The following is an 18,484-nucleotide window of genomic DNA, read 5'->3' as shown; positions in this document are numbered from 1 at the left end:
AGAGAAATGCAAATCAAAACTACCAGGAGATACCACCTCACACCAGTCAGAATGGCCATCATTAATAAATCCACAAATAACAAGTGCTGGAGGGGCTGTGGAGAAAAGGGAACCCTCCTGCACTGTTGGTGGGAATATAAACTGGTACAGCCACTATGGAGAACAGTTTGGAGATACCTTAGAAATCTATACATAGAACTTCCATATGACCCCGCAATCCCACTCTTGGGCATCTATCCGGACAAAACTCTACTTAAAAGAGACACAGGCACCCGCATGTTCATTGCAGCACTATTCACAATAGCCAGGACATGGAAACAACCCAAATGTCCATCAACAGAGGATTGGATTCGGAAGAGGTGGTATATATACACAATGGAATACTACTCAGCCATAAAAAAGAATGACATCATGCCATTTGCAGCAACATGGATGGAACTAGAGAACCTCATACTGAGTGAAATGAGCCAGAAAGACAAAGACAAATACCATATGATATCACTCATAACTGGAATCTAATATCCAGCACAAATGAACATCTCCTTAGAAAAGAAAATCATGGACTTGGAGAAGAGACTTGTGGCTGCCTGATGGGAGGGGGAGGGAGTGGGAGGGATCGGGAGCTTGGGCTTATCAGACACAACTTAGAATAGATTTACAAGGAGATCCTGCTGAATAGCATTGAGAACTTTGTCTAGATACTCAAGTTGCAACAGAACAAAGGGTGGGGAAAAAAATGTAATTGTAATGTATACATGTAAGGATAACTTGATCCCCTTGCTGTACAGTGGGAAAATAAAAAATAAATAAAAATAAATAAATTTTAATTGGGTTCAGTGCCACCCTCATGTCCCTCGATTATGCCAAAGTGCTCCCAAAGATATAGAATTTCTTATAAAGCTAGTGGGCCCCTTTAATGAAACATATGTTCACGGTGCCTTAACTGCAATTCTGGAATCCAGAAAGATCTGAAAAAGAGAAAGGTGTTCTGTAACTCATTTGAGGGCACACCTGACCTGAGCTTTTTTGGTGACAAAACCTGACCTGAAGTGACCAGAGACTAAAGTTTTTGCTTATCCCACTGAGTGTGAATGTTAGTAAGTTTGTTGCAGAAATGTTATTGTGTTGGCTTGCTGGATGCTCATCCAGACCTTTACTGCAAGTGTTTTATAATATACAGTATAAGTGCTGCGTTGCTTTTCCAAAATCTGAGAAACTCCCTGTTGAAACACAGCTGGTCCAGAGTTTCTTACGATTGCTTGGGAACCTACATATAAATAGAAGTATATATAAGAGATAAAGCGAAGCTAGATTTTTCTTTCTTTTCCTCATTCTCTTGCTGCTGCTCCTTTGCAGTTCATCTCTCCCCTGCACTTCTCCGTCCCCTCTTCCTCCTCCTCTCTAACTATCAGTAGCTATAACCCAACTAGCAGTATCAGATGGGCGCGGAGCTTTGTCCTTCAGACATTGTAATTGACCTAAATAGGTTCTGTAGTTCATTACTTAGAATAGAATCCATAACAGACAGAACCTTAAATAGACCCTGTTCTTTCTTAAAATCCCTTCTGCTTTGTGTCCAAAAGATCATTTGTGTTAATATTGCAACCTTGTCGTTTGCTCATTTTATTTTCTCTCTTCACATCGCACAGTGGGTAGTTGCCACGCAGCTCAGTAAAATTCAACTGAATTTATCTTCCTACTGGTACAGTATGGAATATAGGGCTATTATCTTATTCCATGCCCTATGGACCAGTCTGAACATAAATGCTGAGTTTTACTTTTTATCAGTATTTCAGCTTTCATTTGTCTCCTGGTGCTAATAAAGGCTAATTTTTCAAAAATATATTGTAGTTTCGAAAGTGATAATTATAGAATGCAAGAGGTACACTTATAGAGAGAGTTTGTTAGTAACTAAATACCTAAAATCTTTTTGAAAGCAAATGAAGGCTAGGAAAACCTTACCTATTTGCTGTGCATTTAACTCACCTGTTTCTAATGATGGGCATCTAAGGTTTAAAATGAGAGAACGCAGTGGACTCCTCCATCCAGCTGTCTCCCTGACATCTCTACCGCTTTGTCTCAGCAGCTCTGTAAACTTAACGTGTACCAGTGACCTCTGAAACTTCCTCCAAGCCGACTCCTCGCACAGTCCTCTCCATCTTAGTTATAACAACTCCATCCTGCCCCTTTTTTGTTTTGTTTTGTCTTTTGTCTTTTTTAGGGCTGCACCCAGGGCATATGGAGGTTCCCAGGCTAGGGGTCTAATCGGAGCTACAGCTGCTGGCCCCAGCAAAACAGGATCTGAGCTGTGTCTGTGACCTACACCACAGCTCACGGCAACACCGGATCCTTAACCCACTGAGCGAGGCCAGGGACCGAACCCACAACTTCATGGTTCCTAGTCGGATTCAGTTCCGCTGCACCAGGATAGGAACTCCTACCTGCTCTGAATTTTAAATGGAGGTGCCTTCTAGGACTCTGTACTTGACTCTTTTTCTTCATGTGCTCTTCCTGAGTGACTTTATCCAAACCCATGACTTTGTCCATCCTTTATATACAAATCATTTCCACGTCTGTAGTTCAAGGCCTCTGTCGGTTCTACTCTGTAATCGAAGTGATCCTTTCATAACTCAAATTTGATCTTTTTACACCTTGCCCTGAAATGTGTCAATGCCTTGTCCTAGGTTTCAGTATAAAAATCAAACCGCTTAACAAATCCCACAAAAACACCGCACAGGATCTGGCTCCTCTTACTTTCTGCTCTAGCCTCAGCTCTCGTCTCCTCCTCTAGATAATCTGCACAATTTGAACACCTTCCGCGGTTTTATATCTCTGTCATCAGGTTTATGGGATACTTCCTTTGCCTGGAAGACCTTAACTCTAACTCTTTTGTATTCTCTTCATCTGCCTTCCTCTCATTTATTCCTCCACATTGACCCAGAAGTCACCCTCCCCATCCCGGCACCGGAATTGTTTCTAGTATGTGTCACAATCATTGGTTTGTTCTCTTACCTATAGTTGTTGAGGGGTTTTTTTTGGTTTTGGGTTTTTGGTTTTTTGGCTTGTGTTTTTTTAATGCCAGGCACCATGCTTTACTCAATTTTTTTATTCCAAAAAAAAAATTACTCAATTTTTATTTTTTATTTAATTATGCCACATGTTGGCATATAATCACTTTGTCTGTGTTGGTATAATCGCTTTGAAAGGCTACTTGGCTTTATACAAATGAAAAAGGTGTGCATAATATATGGCCCAGAATTTCTGCACAACTGTCATATATACAGGTACACAAATTTGCAGCATTATTAGCAAAAAACTATAAACACTCCAAATTACAACAATAGGCTCTTAAGCAGTAGTGAAAGTAAATAGGCAACACAGATGAGCGTGGATGAATTTAATGAAATAATTTGGCGTGAAAAAAGTCAGCCACAGATTAGTATTTCAGAATAATTACTTTTTTAAAAAGCCTCAAAAATATGTATGTATACAAAACGAGGGGAAAGACTAGATGGTAGAGAAAATGAGACTCAAGAGTAATTTGAGAGAGATTAAGAACAAATAAGCAACGGTTCTCAGTGATAAGACTACGCTGAAAGGGAGGGAAAAAAAAGACGAAGAGGACTTTGAGCTGGTAGCTTGAGGAAGAGTGGTTCCATTGATCTTTTTGGAGTAGTGAGAGCGGCTGATTTGGAGGAAAAGATTGTTTTGGGTTTAAGATGGGTTGAATTTGATACACAAGGACAGTATCTATCCAGGTGAAAATGTACAATACTTAGTTAAATCTAAACACCTAGAATTTGGGAGTTCCCATCGTGGCTTAGTGGTTAACGAACCCCACTAGCATCCACGAGGACACTGGTGTGATCCCTGGCCTCGCTCAGTGGGGTAAGGACCCGGTGTCACCATGAGGTGTGGTGTAGGTCACAGATGTGGCTTGGATTCTGCATTGCTGTGGATGTAGCCCAGACCAGCTGCTGCAGCTCCGATTGGACCCCTCGCCTGGGAATCTCCATATGCCATGGGTGCAGCCCTACAAAGACAAACAAAATAAAAAATAAAAAGACAAGAATAAGCTGCAGTTTGGAACAAGGCTGTCTGTAGGCTGGAGACAGATTTAGAAGGAATCTGGCCTAAGATGATTAGGTAAAGTCTTGGCAGCAGATATATTCTCCTGTAAGACTAGATATAGAGAACACTACTAGCTTTATGAGACTAGGTAGAGATTACAGGAGTAAAAATTAATTTTAATACTGAGTGGCTTTGATTAGAGTTAAAAGACAGATGATAATGATGTAATCAGAAATTAAAGTGAGAATTTTGACAGGTGATTTGTAGAGAGGAGTACATTATGCCAGTTGTTCTAATCTGTCATACGCTAATACTCAATTTGAATTATTTATCCAAAGTGATTACCATTATTTGTCTATAAGTCATAATTCCTTTATCTTCTCATGTGAAAAGGGCTTCTTTGCTTTTGCATATTAGTCATTCTTACTTAGGACAATTTCACAAGAGTACTGTATAGTTACCCAAAATAAAAATTAGATATGAAAAATAGGTCCTGAGAAACACATCTGTAAAGAGTTAGTTGGATTGCTGCAAAAAAAGGGAGTAGCCCAAACCACATGTTTACGATTGGGTTCATGAGTTACTGCAAATCATGTCAGAATTTATATTACAAGCAATAATCTGATTTAGTTGTCACAATCAGATAAAAAAAAATGTTTTATACAACATTTCAATTTTTAAAATATTTCACCAAGGAAATTAGTAATGTCAAAACCATGTTTAGAATGGAGCAGTCTGAGTAGACGTTTGACTGTCTCCAGATATCGAGTTGAAATTACTGGAGTATGCTTAGGTTGATTATGTGTCGTCTGTGACTCGTGAAGTTATTTGGGTTAGACTCTTTACATCGAGTTTATCTTGAATCAGAGTTAACTGATCCACGTTAATACAAAATGACACCTACTACCTTATTTTACTACAGTATAAATTTACTCCAACCTTTTTTAACTTAGTAGCTTTGTCAGAAAGGACGAGAAGAGAAGGCATTTTCACCTTCAGTATTTGCCAAGTAGGTGGTGTGTCTTGCTGTCCGCCTTCGAACGCCTCTCATGGCTGGCTTCTGGCTTCTCGGGGAGATGGGAACTGTGGAAGTATCGCTTGATCTTGAGAATGTGCTAAATGGTGGAAAATCAGGAAAGCAGCAGGAGCCGCTTTAATAGACCGTCACTGTTAGTCTCGCTTATGTTGGTTACTTCACGTTTCAGGCGAGGGAGCTTCGGTCAACCTTTCTGGACCATCTGACGTTACATCTCAAACAGTATATGTTAAAGACACCTCAGTGCAAACTGCTTTGTCAGTTGAAACATGAAGTAATTGATGTGTAAAAAAAAAAAAACCTCTAGAAAGACAAGATTAATTTACTTAATAGCAGGTTCCCTGTCTGGTGAGAGCAGTTTTAATGGTCTGAAAACATTATCCAAAAAGCCTCGGAAGTAGAAGACGACGACTGACTTTGTTATGTTTTCTTCAACATCTGCAGACCTGGTTGCATTGGTTTTCTATTGTATAACAGATTCCCGCAGGGCCAGTCACTTCAGACAACACATTTATGATCTGACAGTTCCCGTGGTTCGGACGTCCAGGTAGAGGTTAACTGTGTCCTCTGCTCATGGCCGCACGGGCTGAAATCTCATCTGAGGCTGGGGGTCGTCTTCTAAGCTCACTAGCTGTTGGGATGCAATTCCTTGCGCTAAAGGTCTCAATCCATCATTTTCTTGCTGGCTGCCCGCTGGGACCTGCTCTCACCTCAGCAACGTTACCATCAGGTCCTTGCCGTGTGACTCCCTCCATAGGCAGGTCACAGCCTTGCTGCTGGCTCCATTAAGGCCAGCAAGGGCAATCTCCCTGTTTTTCAGTCTCTTTCTAGTCTGTTCCAAAAGTCTTCTACAACATAACCGAACCGACTGAGCTGCTATCCCTTGACATGCTAGGGAAGACAATTGTACACATCTGCTATGCGGGGGTGAGGGGAGGGCAGGAATTTGGGGAGTCATCTCAGAATTCTACCTACCATAGTCTTTTCTCTGGCTCTGTTATTTATGCCCTCTGGCCCCATACACACACACATAAGCAAAATATATCCCCTCCCACAATTCCCATCCTATTAAAGCATCAGCTCAGAGTCCAAAAGCATACCTTAAGTCACATAAGTTAGGTATAGATGAGGCTCCTATGTGTCATGTATGTGAACCTGTAAATTAAAGAGACTGTCCCAGCATTCCCAACATGCAATAGTGGGACAAGCCTGGGATGACTGCCAGGGCCATGCTGGTTCAGAGGGGAAGGGCAGGATGGAAAAGCCCAAAGGAGTCACTAGGTCCACCGCAGTCCCGAGATTCAGGTTGGCAGACTCTCACTGGAGGTTTTTGGTTAGGATTCAAAGTCTGGGAATAATCCTTAACAGCTCTCAACTCTGCCCTCTGAGTCCTGGTTCTGCCTTCTGAATCATTCCTCCTTTTTCTAGGATGGCAGCATGCATTTGCAGCTGGGTCGTTCTACCAGCCTTATTGAGGATGGGTCCAACAGCCTTTTTCCGTTTTAGATTCTTTCTCTTTTAGTCCAGCCTGGCAGTGTTTAGGCTGAAACAGTTTTCTCAGAAACTCTGGTTTTCGTGTGGATTTCACAGGGATTCACCACCCGAGACAAAACTACACCTGCAAATTTTTTTTTCAAAATAATCCTTTTCCTGTCTTTGCCTCCTGCCAAGAAGGCTAAGGGACAACTTTCAAGCTTACCGGAGGCCCTTAAAGTCTTGAAAAGGCCCTTTATGTGACCAAATCCTCTCATCTTTTGATCTTTCTGAAATTTTAGCAGAAGGTCATTATTTTGTCTATTTTTGGCAACCATTTCTGATTTTTAGCATCTTTTACTCTCTGGAGAGGCTAGGAATTTTCAGTCATCTAATCCCATGTCCTTTCTCTTTCAGAGCACCTTCCTCAGCTTACCTCTTTTGCATTTTACTGTAAGGAGCAAGAGGAAACGAGAGCCAGTACCTAGAACACTTCACTTGGAAATCTCCTTATAGTTTTACCACTTGTAAGCTCTGCTTTCTGTGTCACTGCAGGACACAATGTGACCAAACCTTCTGCCACTGCATAATAAGCATCTTCCTCCTCCAGCCTTGAGTCACACGTTGCTTGTTTCCTCCTGAGCCCTCACCAACACTATTTAGATTCAAGTCCAGATATGTAGTAAATTTGTTCAAAGCAAGTTAGGCTTTCTCAAAATTCTTCCCGTTTCTGCTCACTACCCAACTTCAAAGCTGCGCCCACATTTTTAATTACTGTTATGGCAGAATCCCACTTTCAGTTACCACAAATTTAGTGCCTTAAAGCAAAACACATTTATTATCTTGCCTTTCTTGTTTGTCAGGATTCTGGGCACCCATGATCTGGTTCCCCTTGTCAGGATTTCACCAGACTGAAATCTAGGTGTCAGCTGGGAACATGATATCATCTTAGTCCCGTGCCAAGTTCCCAAGATCACCGGCTGTTGGTGGCATTCAGTGCCGGGTTGTTGTAGGACCACTTTCTTGTTGATTGTTGGCTGGGATGCACCCTCAGCTTCTTGAGGCCACCCTCCACAGGCCGTTCACCACGTGAAGGGAACGGTAAGGGCAAGCGCAGATTTCTGCCTGCCACATTCATGTGGTTATTACAATACAAAGGACAAGTAGGATTTTTTTTTCTTGGACTTTGGTGTTTCACACATGTTTGTTTCCTTTGGTGCCTGCTTACCGTGAGGCATTTTAAGGCTGCAATTCTTGGAGAAAACCTACCAGCAGGTATTCTAAAACGATGACCTTAAAAGTCAGTGGATGGGGAAGAGGGCGATGTAGAAAGGCAACACTTGAGACCAGGGCTCTGCCATGACATTGCTGTCTGTTTGTACCTCCCCGTGGGTGAGGAAAGTATAACACATGTGAAAGTAAGGGTTTTCCCGCTTCATTTTACTTTTCTGCATAGTTTAAATGATACAGAAAGAGATTAAAGATGTCCAGATTTTTTCCCCTGGTTTTTTGAAGCAGTCCTTTGAAAAGCGGGGAAGCATATCTGATTTCTTTTTAGATAAGTAGTTGACACGAGCCAGAGACCCAGAAAGGCAATTGCGACTTGTGTTTGTTTTAAGTTTCTTTTCTCACTGGGATAGTATAATGGAAAAGTTGACAAATACTAAGCATTGCTCCAACTTCAATAAAAAATATTTGGACACATACTGTTTTCTACCTTGGGGCAACGTCCAATTAAAACTTCACTGACTTATCTCCTTTTCTTCTTAAAAATCCCATTTGGTTCTTAAGCTTTTCTAACTTCATTAGGCAATAATATTTTTTCTCTACTACATGATCTATACCTACCCCTGAATGAAAAGAAATATTAATTTTTTTTGGGGGGGGAAGATTAGCTTTTAGTTTGAAGAGTTCTAACAGTGCTTCTCTTGTTTCCACCTTATATACGTCTGTCTTAGTGTTGACCATGTTTGGATCAACAGGTAAAAGATAGAAATAATTTCATATTATTTAAAATGTCCTGTAATTATTATAATGATCTTTTCAGGTTTAAATGTTTTAGGAAGTTAGAAGTTGAGAGAAAAATGAGATTGGTATCTTGAATAATTTTTTTTACAAAAATGTATTATTACTTCACACGTTCTAACTTTATTTTTTTACTTATTTTTTGCTTTTTAGGGCCTCACCCACAGCATATGGAGGGTTCCCAGGCTACAGGTCTAATCGGAGCTACACCTGCCAGCCTACACCACAGCTCACAGCAACGCCAGATCCTTAGCCCACCGAGTGAGGCCAGGGATCAAACCTGAACCCACAACCTCCTGGTTCCTAGTTGGATTCATTTCCACTGTACCATGACGGGAACTTCACATTCTAACTTTAAAGATATGTGGCCTCCTAGATATGCTTCAGCTGTTTAAAGAGGGAAGATATCAGATCTTAGCCATGGAGTTTGATTTCTTTAGTCTTAATAGATTTTATTTTAATGGGAGAAAACTTTTAAATTTTTGCTTTTTAGGGCCGCCCCCGTGGCACATGGAGGTTCCCAGGCTAGGAATTGAATCGGAGCTGTAGCTGCAGGCCTACACCACAGCCACAGCAACTCGGAATCTGAGCCTCATCTGCAAACTACACCACAGCTCATGGCAACACCAGTTCCTTAACCCACTGAACGAGGCCAGGGATGGAACCTGCAAACCTCATGGTTCCTAGTTGGATTCATTTCCGCTGCACCACGATGGGAACTCCGACTTTTGACAATTCTTTATGTATCCCAGATATAAATCCTTTGTCAGTTATGTGATCTATAAATATTTTCCTTCTATTTATGGCTTTTCTGATGAATGAAGACTTACAAGTATGCTAAGACTTAAGTTCTGTTATATGTTTGAGTGGAATTTTACACAAGCCTAAACTCAGTTTCTCAATTCATTATTTAAGTTGGAATCACAAGGCAAATCTGTTATTCTGGCATATTTATCTTAGACATTATGGATAGCTAAAATACCAAATAGGTACAGAAATGCTAACATGTGGGCTTGCTTCTCAAACTTTTATAAATTTCATTATAACTCTTACTAGGTTTAAAGATGCTTGTAATTTTGAGGATTGCTTTCTCAACCCACTATGATTTCTTAATGACCAGAGAAATCCTTAAGGAATTCCCGTTGTGGCTCAACAGTAGCAAACCTGACTAGTATCCATGAGGATGCAGGTTCGATCCTTGGCCTTGCTCAGTGAGTTAAGGATCTGGTGTGGCCATGACCTGTGGTGTAGGTCACAGATGCTGCTCAGATCTGGCCGTTGCTGTGACTATGGAGTAGGTTGTCGGCTACAGCTCCAGTTTGACCCCTAGCCTAGGAACTTCCATATGCCAAGTTGTGGCCCTAAAGAGACAAGAAAGAAAGAAAGAAAGAGAGAAGAAAGGAAAAGAAAAGAAAAGAAATCCTTAGGATAATGGATATGTCTTTGCCCCAAACTAGGGGCACACACAGAGCTCTCTCTACCTTATAGTTGCTTTATTCTTAAAATAGGGTATTCTTATCATCCTGTTTCTTTAGAATCTAAACACATTCCTAATTCATGAGTCTATTCCCAGGCAGGTTATCAAATCACTTGATTGGATTCAGTTAATCTGTTTACTATAGCATTCTTTTTGGAGTCTTTTTTACGTGCTTCCTATTTGTGAGTGCCACAAATCCTTCAGGATTAGAATGACATCTGTTAGAATCCCTTTGGTTGCTTGATCTGACTCTGTGGGCACAGTTTTAAGGTCATGATGATAATACCTGCGTTAACCAAAACATAATGGTTCTGGTTATGCAGTATAATTATTCTTATTTGAAAGTCTTTCCGAAAACACAGTTATCATGTAGCCGACTACTTTCAAGGAAATAAAATTGAATAATATGGTTGTTTACTATAAAGCGGGATCTTTTTGGTGGTAAAATAATACCAGTCATACATCCGCACTCCGGTGGCTAAAGGAAACAATGGAAGTAATAAACTCTTAAGAATTTTCCTGGAGTTTCTTGGTGATTCAGTGGGTTAAGGATCTGGCATTGTCACTGCTGTGGCTCTGGCCGCTGCTGTGGCTCCAGTTCAGTCCCTGGCCTGGGAATCTCTGCCTGCTGCATGAGTAGCCAAAAAAAAAAAAAAGAATTTTTCTCTTTTTCTCATCTGTTCGTTGACTTCAGTTTATGTGTGTGTTCATTTTCTCTACTTTTGTTTCTTTTTGTTGCATCCCCGTCCACATCTGCATTTCTTCCATTCTCTCTCTCAGGGCCAAGGCTATGGAGAGCTATAGTAAAGGCGAATAAAATATCACAGAGAGAGATGACCATGATAGGCAGCTGCCACACTTGTTGATGGCAGGCAGTTTATAAGCTCTAGGTATGTTTGATTTTTAGAAAGCTGCTTTAACATCACATTATCTTGAGATTTAGAGGGTTGAGGCAATTTTTAAAAATCTTAAACCTCTTTTCTAGCCAAGTTATACATTTAAAATATATGATCTCTGTTAGCTTTTAAAAAACAAGTGTTCCGTCTGTGTTTTGGTGATCTAACAGATTCCAACCAGAGATTCATAAAGATCCTACACTAAATAGGCAAGAATTTTTAAAAGAAAAATTAAGAGTATCAGTAAAATATAATTCAGACCTGACCGAATTAAGCAATAGAGGTGTGATTAGTAATCTTTTGCAGACAGAAGAATCAAGTGCTGAGAAAATTCCGGTGTATCAAGAAGTTACTTTTTCACTTTATTATTTATAGGAAAAATTATTTTTAAAGCCACTTTCTGTAAAAATAAGTAAAACCCGTTTCATACGCGTAAACCGCGTGCAAATGTCCTTTGCTTCACAGTAGATCATGTTTGCCCATCACTTTCTCCTTCTGCCCTCCTTTCTTCCTTCTTTCTCCTTCATGAGGGGAAGTTGTTTTCTCGAGCCCATGATTCTCTTCTTATCCTTTGATAATAATAACCAGCCACTTACATTGAAAATACAGTGTCAGTTCTGAAATTAAGTGCCTCTTTTCAGGCTTCATTCAAAGCCGAAACGATTCCATCCCCCAGCTAGGATTAGCTGTGAGGAGGCAGAGGGGCTGGCTTCTCCTTTCTGTTGCTTATTTGCGCATCTGTTTGCAGGTTGCAGTATCTGACCCTATCAGGATTTAAACTGGGGGCAGGTAGAAAGGTAGCGAGGCAAACAGTTTTTTACCTGACTCTTGTAAAATGGCTTCCCTCTCTTTGAACTTGTCAGGTGCTTGAGGCGGACCCTTTTCTGTGTGGGTTCTTCAGAGTCCCTCACTGGAACTGTGCTTCTTGTGACATACACAAAACTTTTCCTCCTACTGGCCAAAACCTACTTCTTCTTCCTCTTCCCTCTCTCTCCCCTCATACATCCTCTTCCTCCCCCTCCACCTCTCCTCACTTCATCCTTCTGGTCAAGAGTAACTCTGGCAACCTCAGGTGGTATTCTAGGCAGAAATATTTTAACAGCTCTATTGAGATATAATTGACCTACCGCAAAATATGGTAGGACACCCTTTTAAAATATACCCCCAGTGGTTTTTAATATAGGCACAGAGTTCTGCAACCATTACCACGGTCTAAACTTGGGGGACATTTTCATCACCTGGGTGGGACTTCGTTAGCTCCAGGCTGGGGGGCCCTGCTGTTTGCCTACCTTCCCCTCTACCCCTGCCCAGCAAAGGGGAGACTAGCTAGGTCCTGAGAGCAGGCTTCCTCACTCCAGCTCTCTGTGTGCCCTGCAGAGGGACTGCCAAAGCCTTTAGATTCCTAAAATATCAAGCACCAGTCTGTGGCCTCCTCCCTAACTCCAGGGAACACATACCAAGCACGGCTAAGGGCACCCGCTCACACCCCTTCCACTTTAGAGGAGGCATGAAAACCAGAATAACTCTCTTCAAAGAAATTCTCCATATTTAATTTTCTCTCTACTCTTTATACCATGTGCGTGTGTGTGTCTTTGTGTGGGCTTTCGAGCCATCTAACTGGTGCTCATTCATAGTCCTTTGGAAGTTTGCTATAGAGTAGTTCTCACAAATCACATTGGTATCTGGTTGCTAATAGTATCATCTGTTGAAACTTCCGATTTAATATAGTGTTTTACTTAGAAGATTACTCAGATATCTTTTACAAGGGACTGAAGCTTCTATTTTTTCCCTTTAATAACTGTGCTATTACTAAATAAAGTACATGAGAAACCTAGAGAGCTGGAGTGGGGAAGGGACTAAATAAATAATCCCTTGCAACAAGCGAAACAAAAACTTTTTTGGTTTTTTCAAGACAATGTGTTAATCTTCCCTTTTAACTACCGCATTGTGCATTTAAGTAGACACCCCACAAGGCAGACTCCGAGAATAAAGTGCTGTAGTAAACATTTGAAAAGGAAAGTAATTGGACAAAGCTGGCCTCATTTGTAAAGCTATAGGGTTTTTTTTTTTTTTTTCCCCAGTCTGGGTTAAAGTGTCATAAACATAAATCAAAATAAAATATTAGCTGTTCTTGTTAGCTGAGTAAGCAGATGTTTTGATAGGTTAATTTTTAAAATTAATCAAGTATATTACAGAAAATGAGTATTTAACTTACTAGCTTATTCCCTCTAGTTTCTTTTCCAAACCTGTCTGCTTTTTCCTATCAATAGATACACAGTTTGCTTAAATTGGTTTGGTTAGAGTAGAAATCTTAAGGATCACTACAAAAAGCAATTTTCTTTTCAAGGAGCATCAGTTTAGGAAAATTTGTGTAGGAGGATTTTGACTAGCTGCATTTCCTTCTTCCAGAATTAAAATAGGATTATTGCTTATTATTATTTAAGAAAATCTTAAATGTTGTCAGTGGATCACCTCCTTAATTCAAAATGCCTTTGAAAAAATTGACCCTACAAAAATGGTAATTTTCTTATTAATTCAACTTCTCTATAGAGTCTTAGATTACAAAGCATGTTTATAGGCATAACTTCTCTCCTTGTCATAGCCACTTGAAAATGACAGTAGTAGTAGTATCATTACTCCCATGTCACAGAGAGGAAACTGAAGTTTAGAGGTGGCATGACTTTCCCAGGGGCAAATGGTAAGTTGGCAGCAAAGCTGGGTCTAGAAATTTAAGTTCATTCAGTGCAGGATTTATGGTTATAGCATATATATTAGAAATGCAGTAATCAGTTCGTAAATGGAAAACTGTGTTCCATCTCATTCCCAGCTTCTGCCACCGTGGCTGTAGGGGCTCCTCTCCATCTGCTGTTTTTACCTGGGACCAATGGAGTGAAACCTGGACCCTCAGAATTAAATCTGGGCTTTGATTTAATTACCGGAGCCGTGGTGCCTCTGGTACCCTGAGGCCTGTCTTCTCCCGTGAAGTAGTCACCACCTCTGCTCTCTGGTTCTGTCTCTGAGCTTGACCCTGCTGGACCAGGGCAGGTGGTGGTTTTGAGACTCTTCCTCCAGCTCCTTTACACGCTGACTTTAAGCTGTAGGACTGCTTATATCTACATCGAAGGTCGTATTGAGAACTTAGTGGACAGGGACCTCATGGTCTTACCCCTGATGTGGAACTTTCACTGCTGCAAGTGTAGTAAAGTGACTGGAGACCATCTGTTACCTTTGTTTCTTAGGTAATATGCACGTGTCACTAGCCGAGGCCCTGGAAGTTCGGGGTGGGCCACTGCAGGAGGAGGAAATATGGGCTGTATTAAATCAAAGTGCCGAAAGTCTCCAAGAATTATTCAGAAAAGGTAAGTCTTTTTTTTTTTTTTTTTTTTTGTAGAGGGTAGGTGGAAAGCAGATAGGGTGGCAGATGATAGGAAAGAATGCTTTCTTTTCTCTCTTTAGGGCTGAAAAAGCAGCTCTTGCATTGGAGCATCTATATGCCTGATACTGTGCTAAGCACTAAAAGTTTAATGGTGACCGAAAGCAAAAATATTCCTGTCTTTCTGAAACTTTCCGTCCAGTGTGGAAAATAGCTATTTATAAAATATTTATATCAACAAATGTAAAAATGCAATCACAGGAGTTCCCATTGTGGCTCAGCAGGTTAAGAACCCTACTCATATCCATGAGGATGTGGGTTCGATCCCTGGCCTTGCTCAGTGGGTTAAGGATCTGGCGTTGAGTAGGCCAGCAGCTGCAATTTGACCCCTGGCCTGGGAACTTCTATATGCTCCACATGCAGCCCCTTAAAAAAAAAATCATGACAAGGACTATCAGGGAGGGGAACCAGCTGACTCTGTGAGAACCCAGAGTAGGAGGATGTAACCTGGTCAAGAGGAAGAAGCGGAAGGCTTTCTTCTATGTCAGCCCTGAGCCATGACCTGACAGAAGAGGAGATGTTAACCAGGTGAAAGGGCGGGAAAGGTTCCTGGCAGAGAGAAGAGTATGTGCCTCCCGGGGTAAGGTAGACCGAGTAACAAGTTCGATGCCTCTCTGTGGAGGCAAATGGTTGTTTGGCATTTTGGAGCTGGAAAAGTTAGGAAGTTTTAAAATCGATAGCTCTCCTAAAGAGCATACCAACAGAATGTTTAAAAAACCTATATTCTAAATGTCAAAAGTGACATCCCTTTCGATTTTACAGATGATAAAGGAAAATAATAAGGGAAAATTATGAACAAAGTTCTTGGAAAAAATTCAACAATTTACATAAAATGGACACTTTAGAAGACTCAAACTACCAAAGCTCATTCGAGAAAAAGTGGACAATTTAAATTGCCCTATTATATTCATTAGGATAATTGAACATGTGTTTTAAAATATCCCACAAAGACCATTTCAGTCCCATATTGCTTCACTAGAGAATTCTAAAAATTTAGGGAAGGTATAATAGCAATACTATTATTAAACACTTAAAGAAAATTAAAGAGGAGGAAAGACTTCCCAACTCATTCTATGAAGCCAAAATTACTATAATATCAAAACCAGACAAAGACACTAGAGAAAGTGAAACCATAAACCAGTATACCTTATGAACATAGATGCAAAAGTGTTCATTTGGAGTTTTTTTAAGATGTAAAAATTCCTAACAAAATTTTAACAAATTTGTGTCCAACAGTATATAAAAATGTTAATACATCATGATCAAGTAAATCCCCCAAATACAAGATTGGTTTAAAATTCAGAAATCCATCAGTGTAGTTCACCACATTTATACACTAGAGAAAAAAACCACACGTTCATTTCAGGAGGCAGAAAATACGTTTGATTCCTTAAAAGTCTAAAAGTTCTGGAAGAGGGCACAGGAGACAATAATTGTGACCCTGAGTTAGGCAAGGATTTCTTAGATATGATATCCAGTGCATAATTCATAAAAGAAACAACAATGAAGTGGTCTTGATCACAATTTACAACACCTACTACTCTTAATACATTATTAAGCGAATGAAAGGAGAAGTCACAGCTGGGAGAAGGTATTTGCAAATCATGTAACTGATAAAAGTCTTGTATCCAAAATATGTAAAGAATTCTCAAAACTCAGTAGTAAGAAACAGTCCCCCAAAATGGGCAAAAGATGTGAACAGGTATTTTACCAAAGAAGATACACAGATCTTGGGTTTCAAATAAGGCCATGAAATTAGTAGTCTTCAGGGAAATACAAAAGTCTCAACATCATTAGTTATCAGAAAGATGCAAATTAAAACCACAAAGAGATACTACTGCACATCAATTACAAAGTTTAAAATTTAAAAGATGGACTATACCAAGAGTTGGCAAGGGACTGGGGGCAACTGGAGCTTTCATACACTTCATTCTAGTGGGAAAGTAGAATGATACAGTTTTGCATTTTGGAAACTGCTCAGTAGTTCCTTAAGAAATTAAATACAGGAGTTCCCATTGTGGTGCAGCAGAAACAAATCCGACTAGGAACCATGAGGTTGCGGGTTTGATCCCTGGCCTTGCTTAATGGGTTAAGGATCTGGCGTTGCCATGAGCTGTGGTGTAGGTCACAGATGTGGCTCAGATCCTGCATTGCTGTGCCTGTGGCATAGGCTGGCAGCTGTAGCTCTGATTTGACCCCTAGCCTCGGAACCTCCACATGCTGCGGGTGAGGCCCTAAAAAAAATATATATATATATATATATATATATAAAATGAAAGGACCTTTTCAAAAAAAAAAAAAAAGAAATTAAATACATACCTTCCTTATACACTGCTGGATACTTAGCCTAAGTAAATGAAAGCATATATCCATACAAAGACTTGTACCTAAATGTTCATAGCAGATTTGCATTGCCAAAAGCTGGAAATAAATATCTATCAATAGGTGAATGGATAAATAAACTATAGTACATCCATACAATAAAACACTCCATAGCAGTAAAAGGAAGTGAAGTGTTGATACCTGCAGCAACATGGAATAATTCCAGAATAATTATGCTCAGTGAAGGGAATTGACCAAGAAAGAGCACATTCTGTATGACACTAATCTAAAATGAAAGAAATACAAATGATCTTAATAAAACAGATCAGTGGTTTCTTGGGGATGGGAGGTACAAGAAAGGATAGAAAGCAAGGATTACAGAAGTACATGAGCAAACCTTGAAGTGGAGCTGAAGATACTGGCCTACACCACAGCCACAGCAACATGGGATCTGAGCCACATCTGCTACCTACACCACAGCTCATAGCAGTTCTGGATCCCTGACCCACTGAGCCCACTGAGGGAGGTCAGGGATCAAACCCATATCCTCATGGATACTAGTTGGATTTGTTTCCACTGCGCCACAACAGGAACTCCCGGAAATGTTTCTATGTCAAATGCTAAATCTGAGTTTCTTGGGCCAGAGGTTCGTTTTTTTCTTTATTTATCAAACAGCAGAATTAGATTCCCCACCTTTAAAAATATCATCTAATCCTACTAATTGAATCATCTAGTAAGTATATTTAAATTAGTATATTGATCTTAACATATTAAAATGACTAGAGATACAGAAAAAGAGAAAAGATCAAAACACTGGAAAATCCATTCTCCTTCAGATTCTTTTCCCACATCACAGAATATCGGGTGGAGTTCTCTGTGCTATACCACGGGCCCCGTTGGCCAATCATTAAAAGTTTTTTTGTAAAAAGGCAGTGTTATGGGCTGTATTCTGTTCTCCCAAAAGTCATATGCTTAAGTCCTAACTCCCAGTACCCTGGAATATGATTGGATTTGATCGGGTCTTTCAAGAGGTAATTAAGTTAAAATGAGGCTATTATTAGAGTTGGCCCTGATTCAGGCCCTGTCCTTACATGAAGAGGAAATAAGAACACACACGGGGGGGCGCGGGGGGACCTTGTCAAGACACAGGGAGAAGATGGCCCTCTCTCTACAAGGCAAGGAGAAAGGCCCTAGAATAAACCAACCCTGCTGGCATCTTGCTCTTGGACTGCTGACTCCAGAATTGTGAGAAAATTAATTTCTGTTGTTCAAGTGCCTAGTCTGTGATATTTGTAATGGCAGCCTTAGCAAATTAATACAGAAAGCGTGAAAAAAATTAATCAAAACATCTAGAAATAAAATACAGAGTAACTATGTTTATATCCACAATGGTGGTTTTTTGGTTTGTTTTTTGCTTTTTAGAGTCTCAGGTGCAGCATATGGTAGTTCCCAGGCTAGGGATCAAATTAGAGCTACAGCTGCCAGCCTACACCGCAGCCACATTAAGGCGGGATCTGACCCGTCTGTGACCTACACCACAGCTCACGGCAACGCCAGATCCATGACCCGCTGAGTGAGGACAGGGATTGAACCTGCATCCTCAGTTAGATTTGTTTCCACTGCATCAAAACAGGAACTCCGCACAGTGGTGATTTTAAACAACAGATTGTATAGATTTTCAAAGAGAAAATTAATGAACTGGACACTAGTGCTGAGATCACCTGAGTAATAAAAATGTAAGGGAGGCGTTC

General features: G+C 40.4%; 1 protein-coding gene across 2 annotated transcripts in view; it reads left to right on the top strand.

Annotated features, from left to right (window-relative positions):
• The window catches only part of PTPN13 (protein tyrosine phosphatase non-receptor type 13), a 209,290-nt gene that overhangs the window by 34,087 nt on the left and 156,719 nt on the right, over positions 1-18,484 (top strand). For both annotated transcript variants that reach the window (XM_047798555.1, XM_047798554.1), the window contains exon 2: positions 14,218-14,337. In XM_047798555.1, the coding sequence (XP_047654511.1) occupies positions 14,223-14,337 (115 nt within the window). In that variant the 5' untranslated portion in view covers positions 14,218-14,222. The remainder of the gene's footprint in view (positions 1-14,217; positions 14,338-18,484) is intronic.

The sequence above is a fragment of the Phacochoerus africanus genome, chromosome 10, assembly GCF_016906955.1.
Source record: "Phacochoerus africanus isolate WHEZ1 chromosome 10, ROS_Pafr_v1, whole genome shotgun sequence".
Taxonomy (NCBI): domain Eukaryota; kingdom Metazoa; phylum Chordata; class Mammalia; order Artiodactyla; family Suidae; genus Phacochoerus; species Phacochoerus africanus.
Note: the sequence above shows the minus strand (reverse complement) of the source record. Positions and strands in the feature narration are given on the sequence as shown.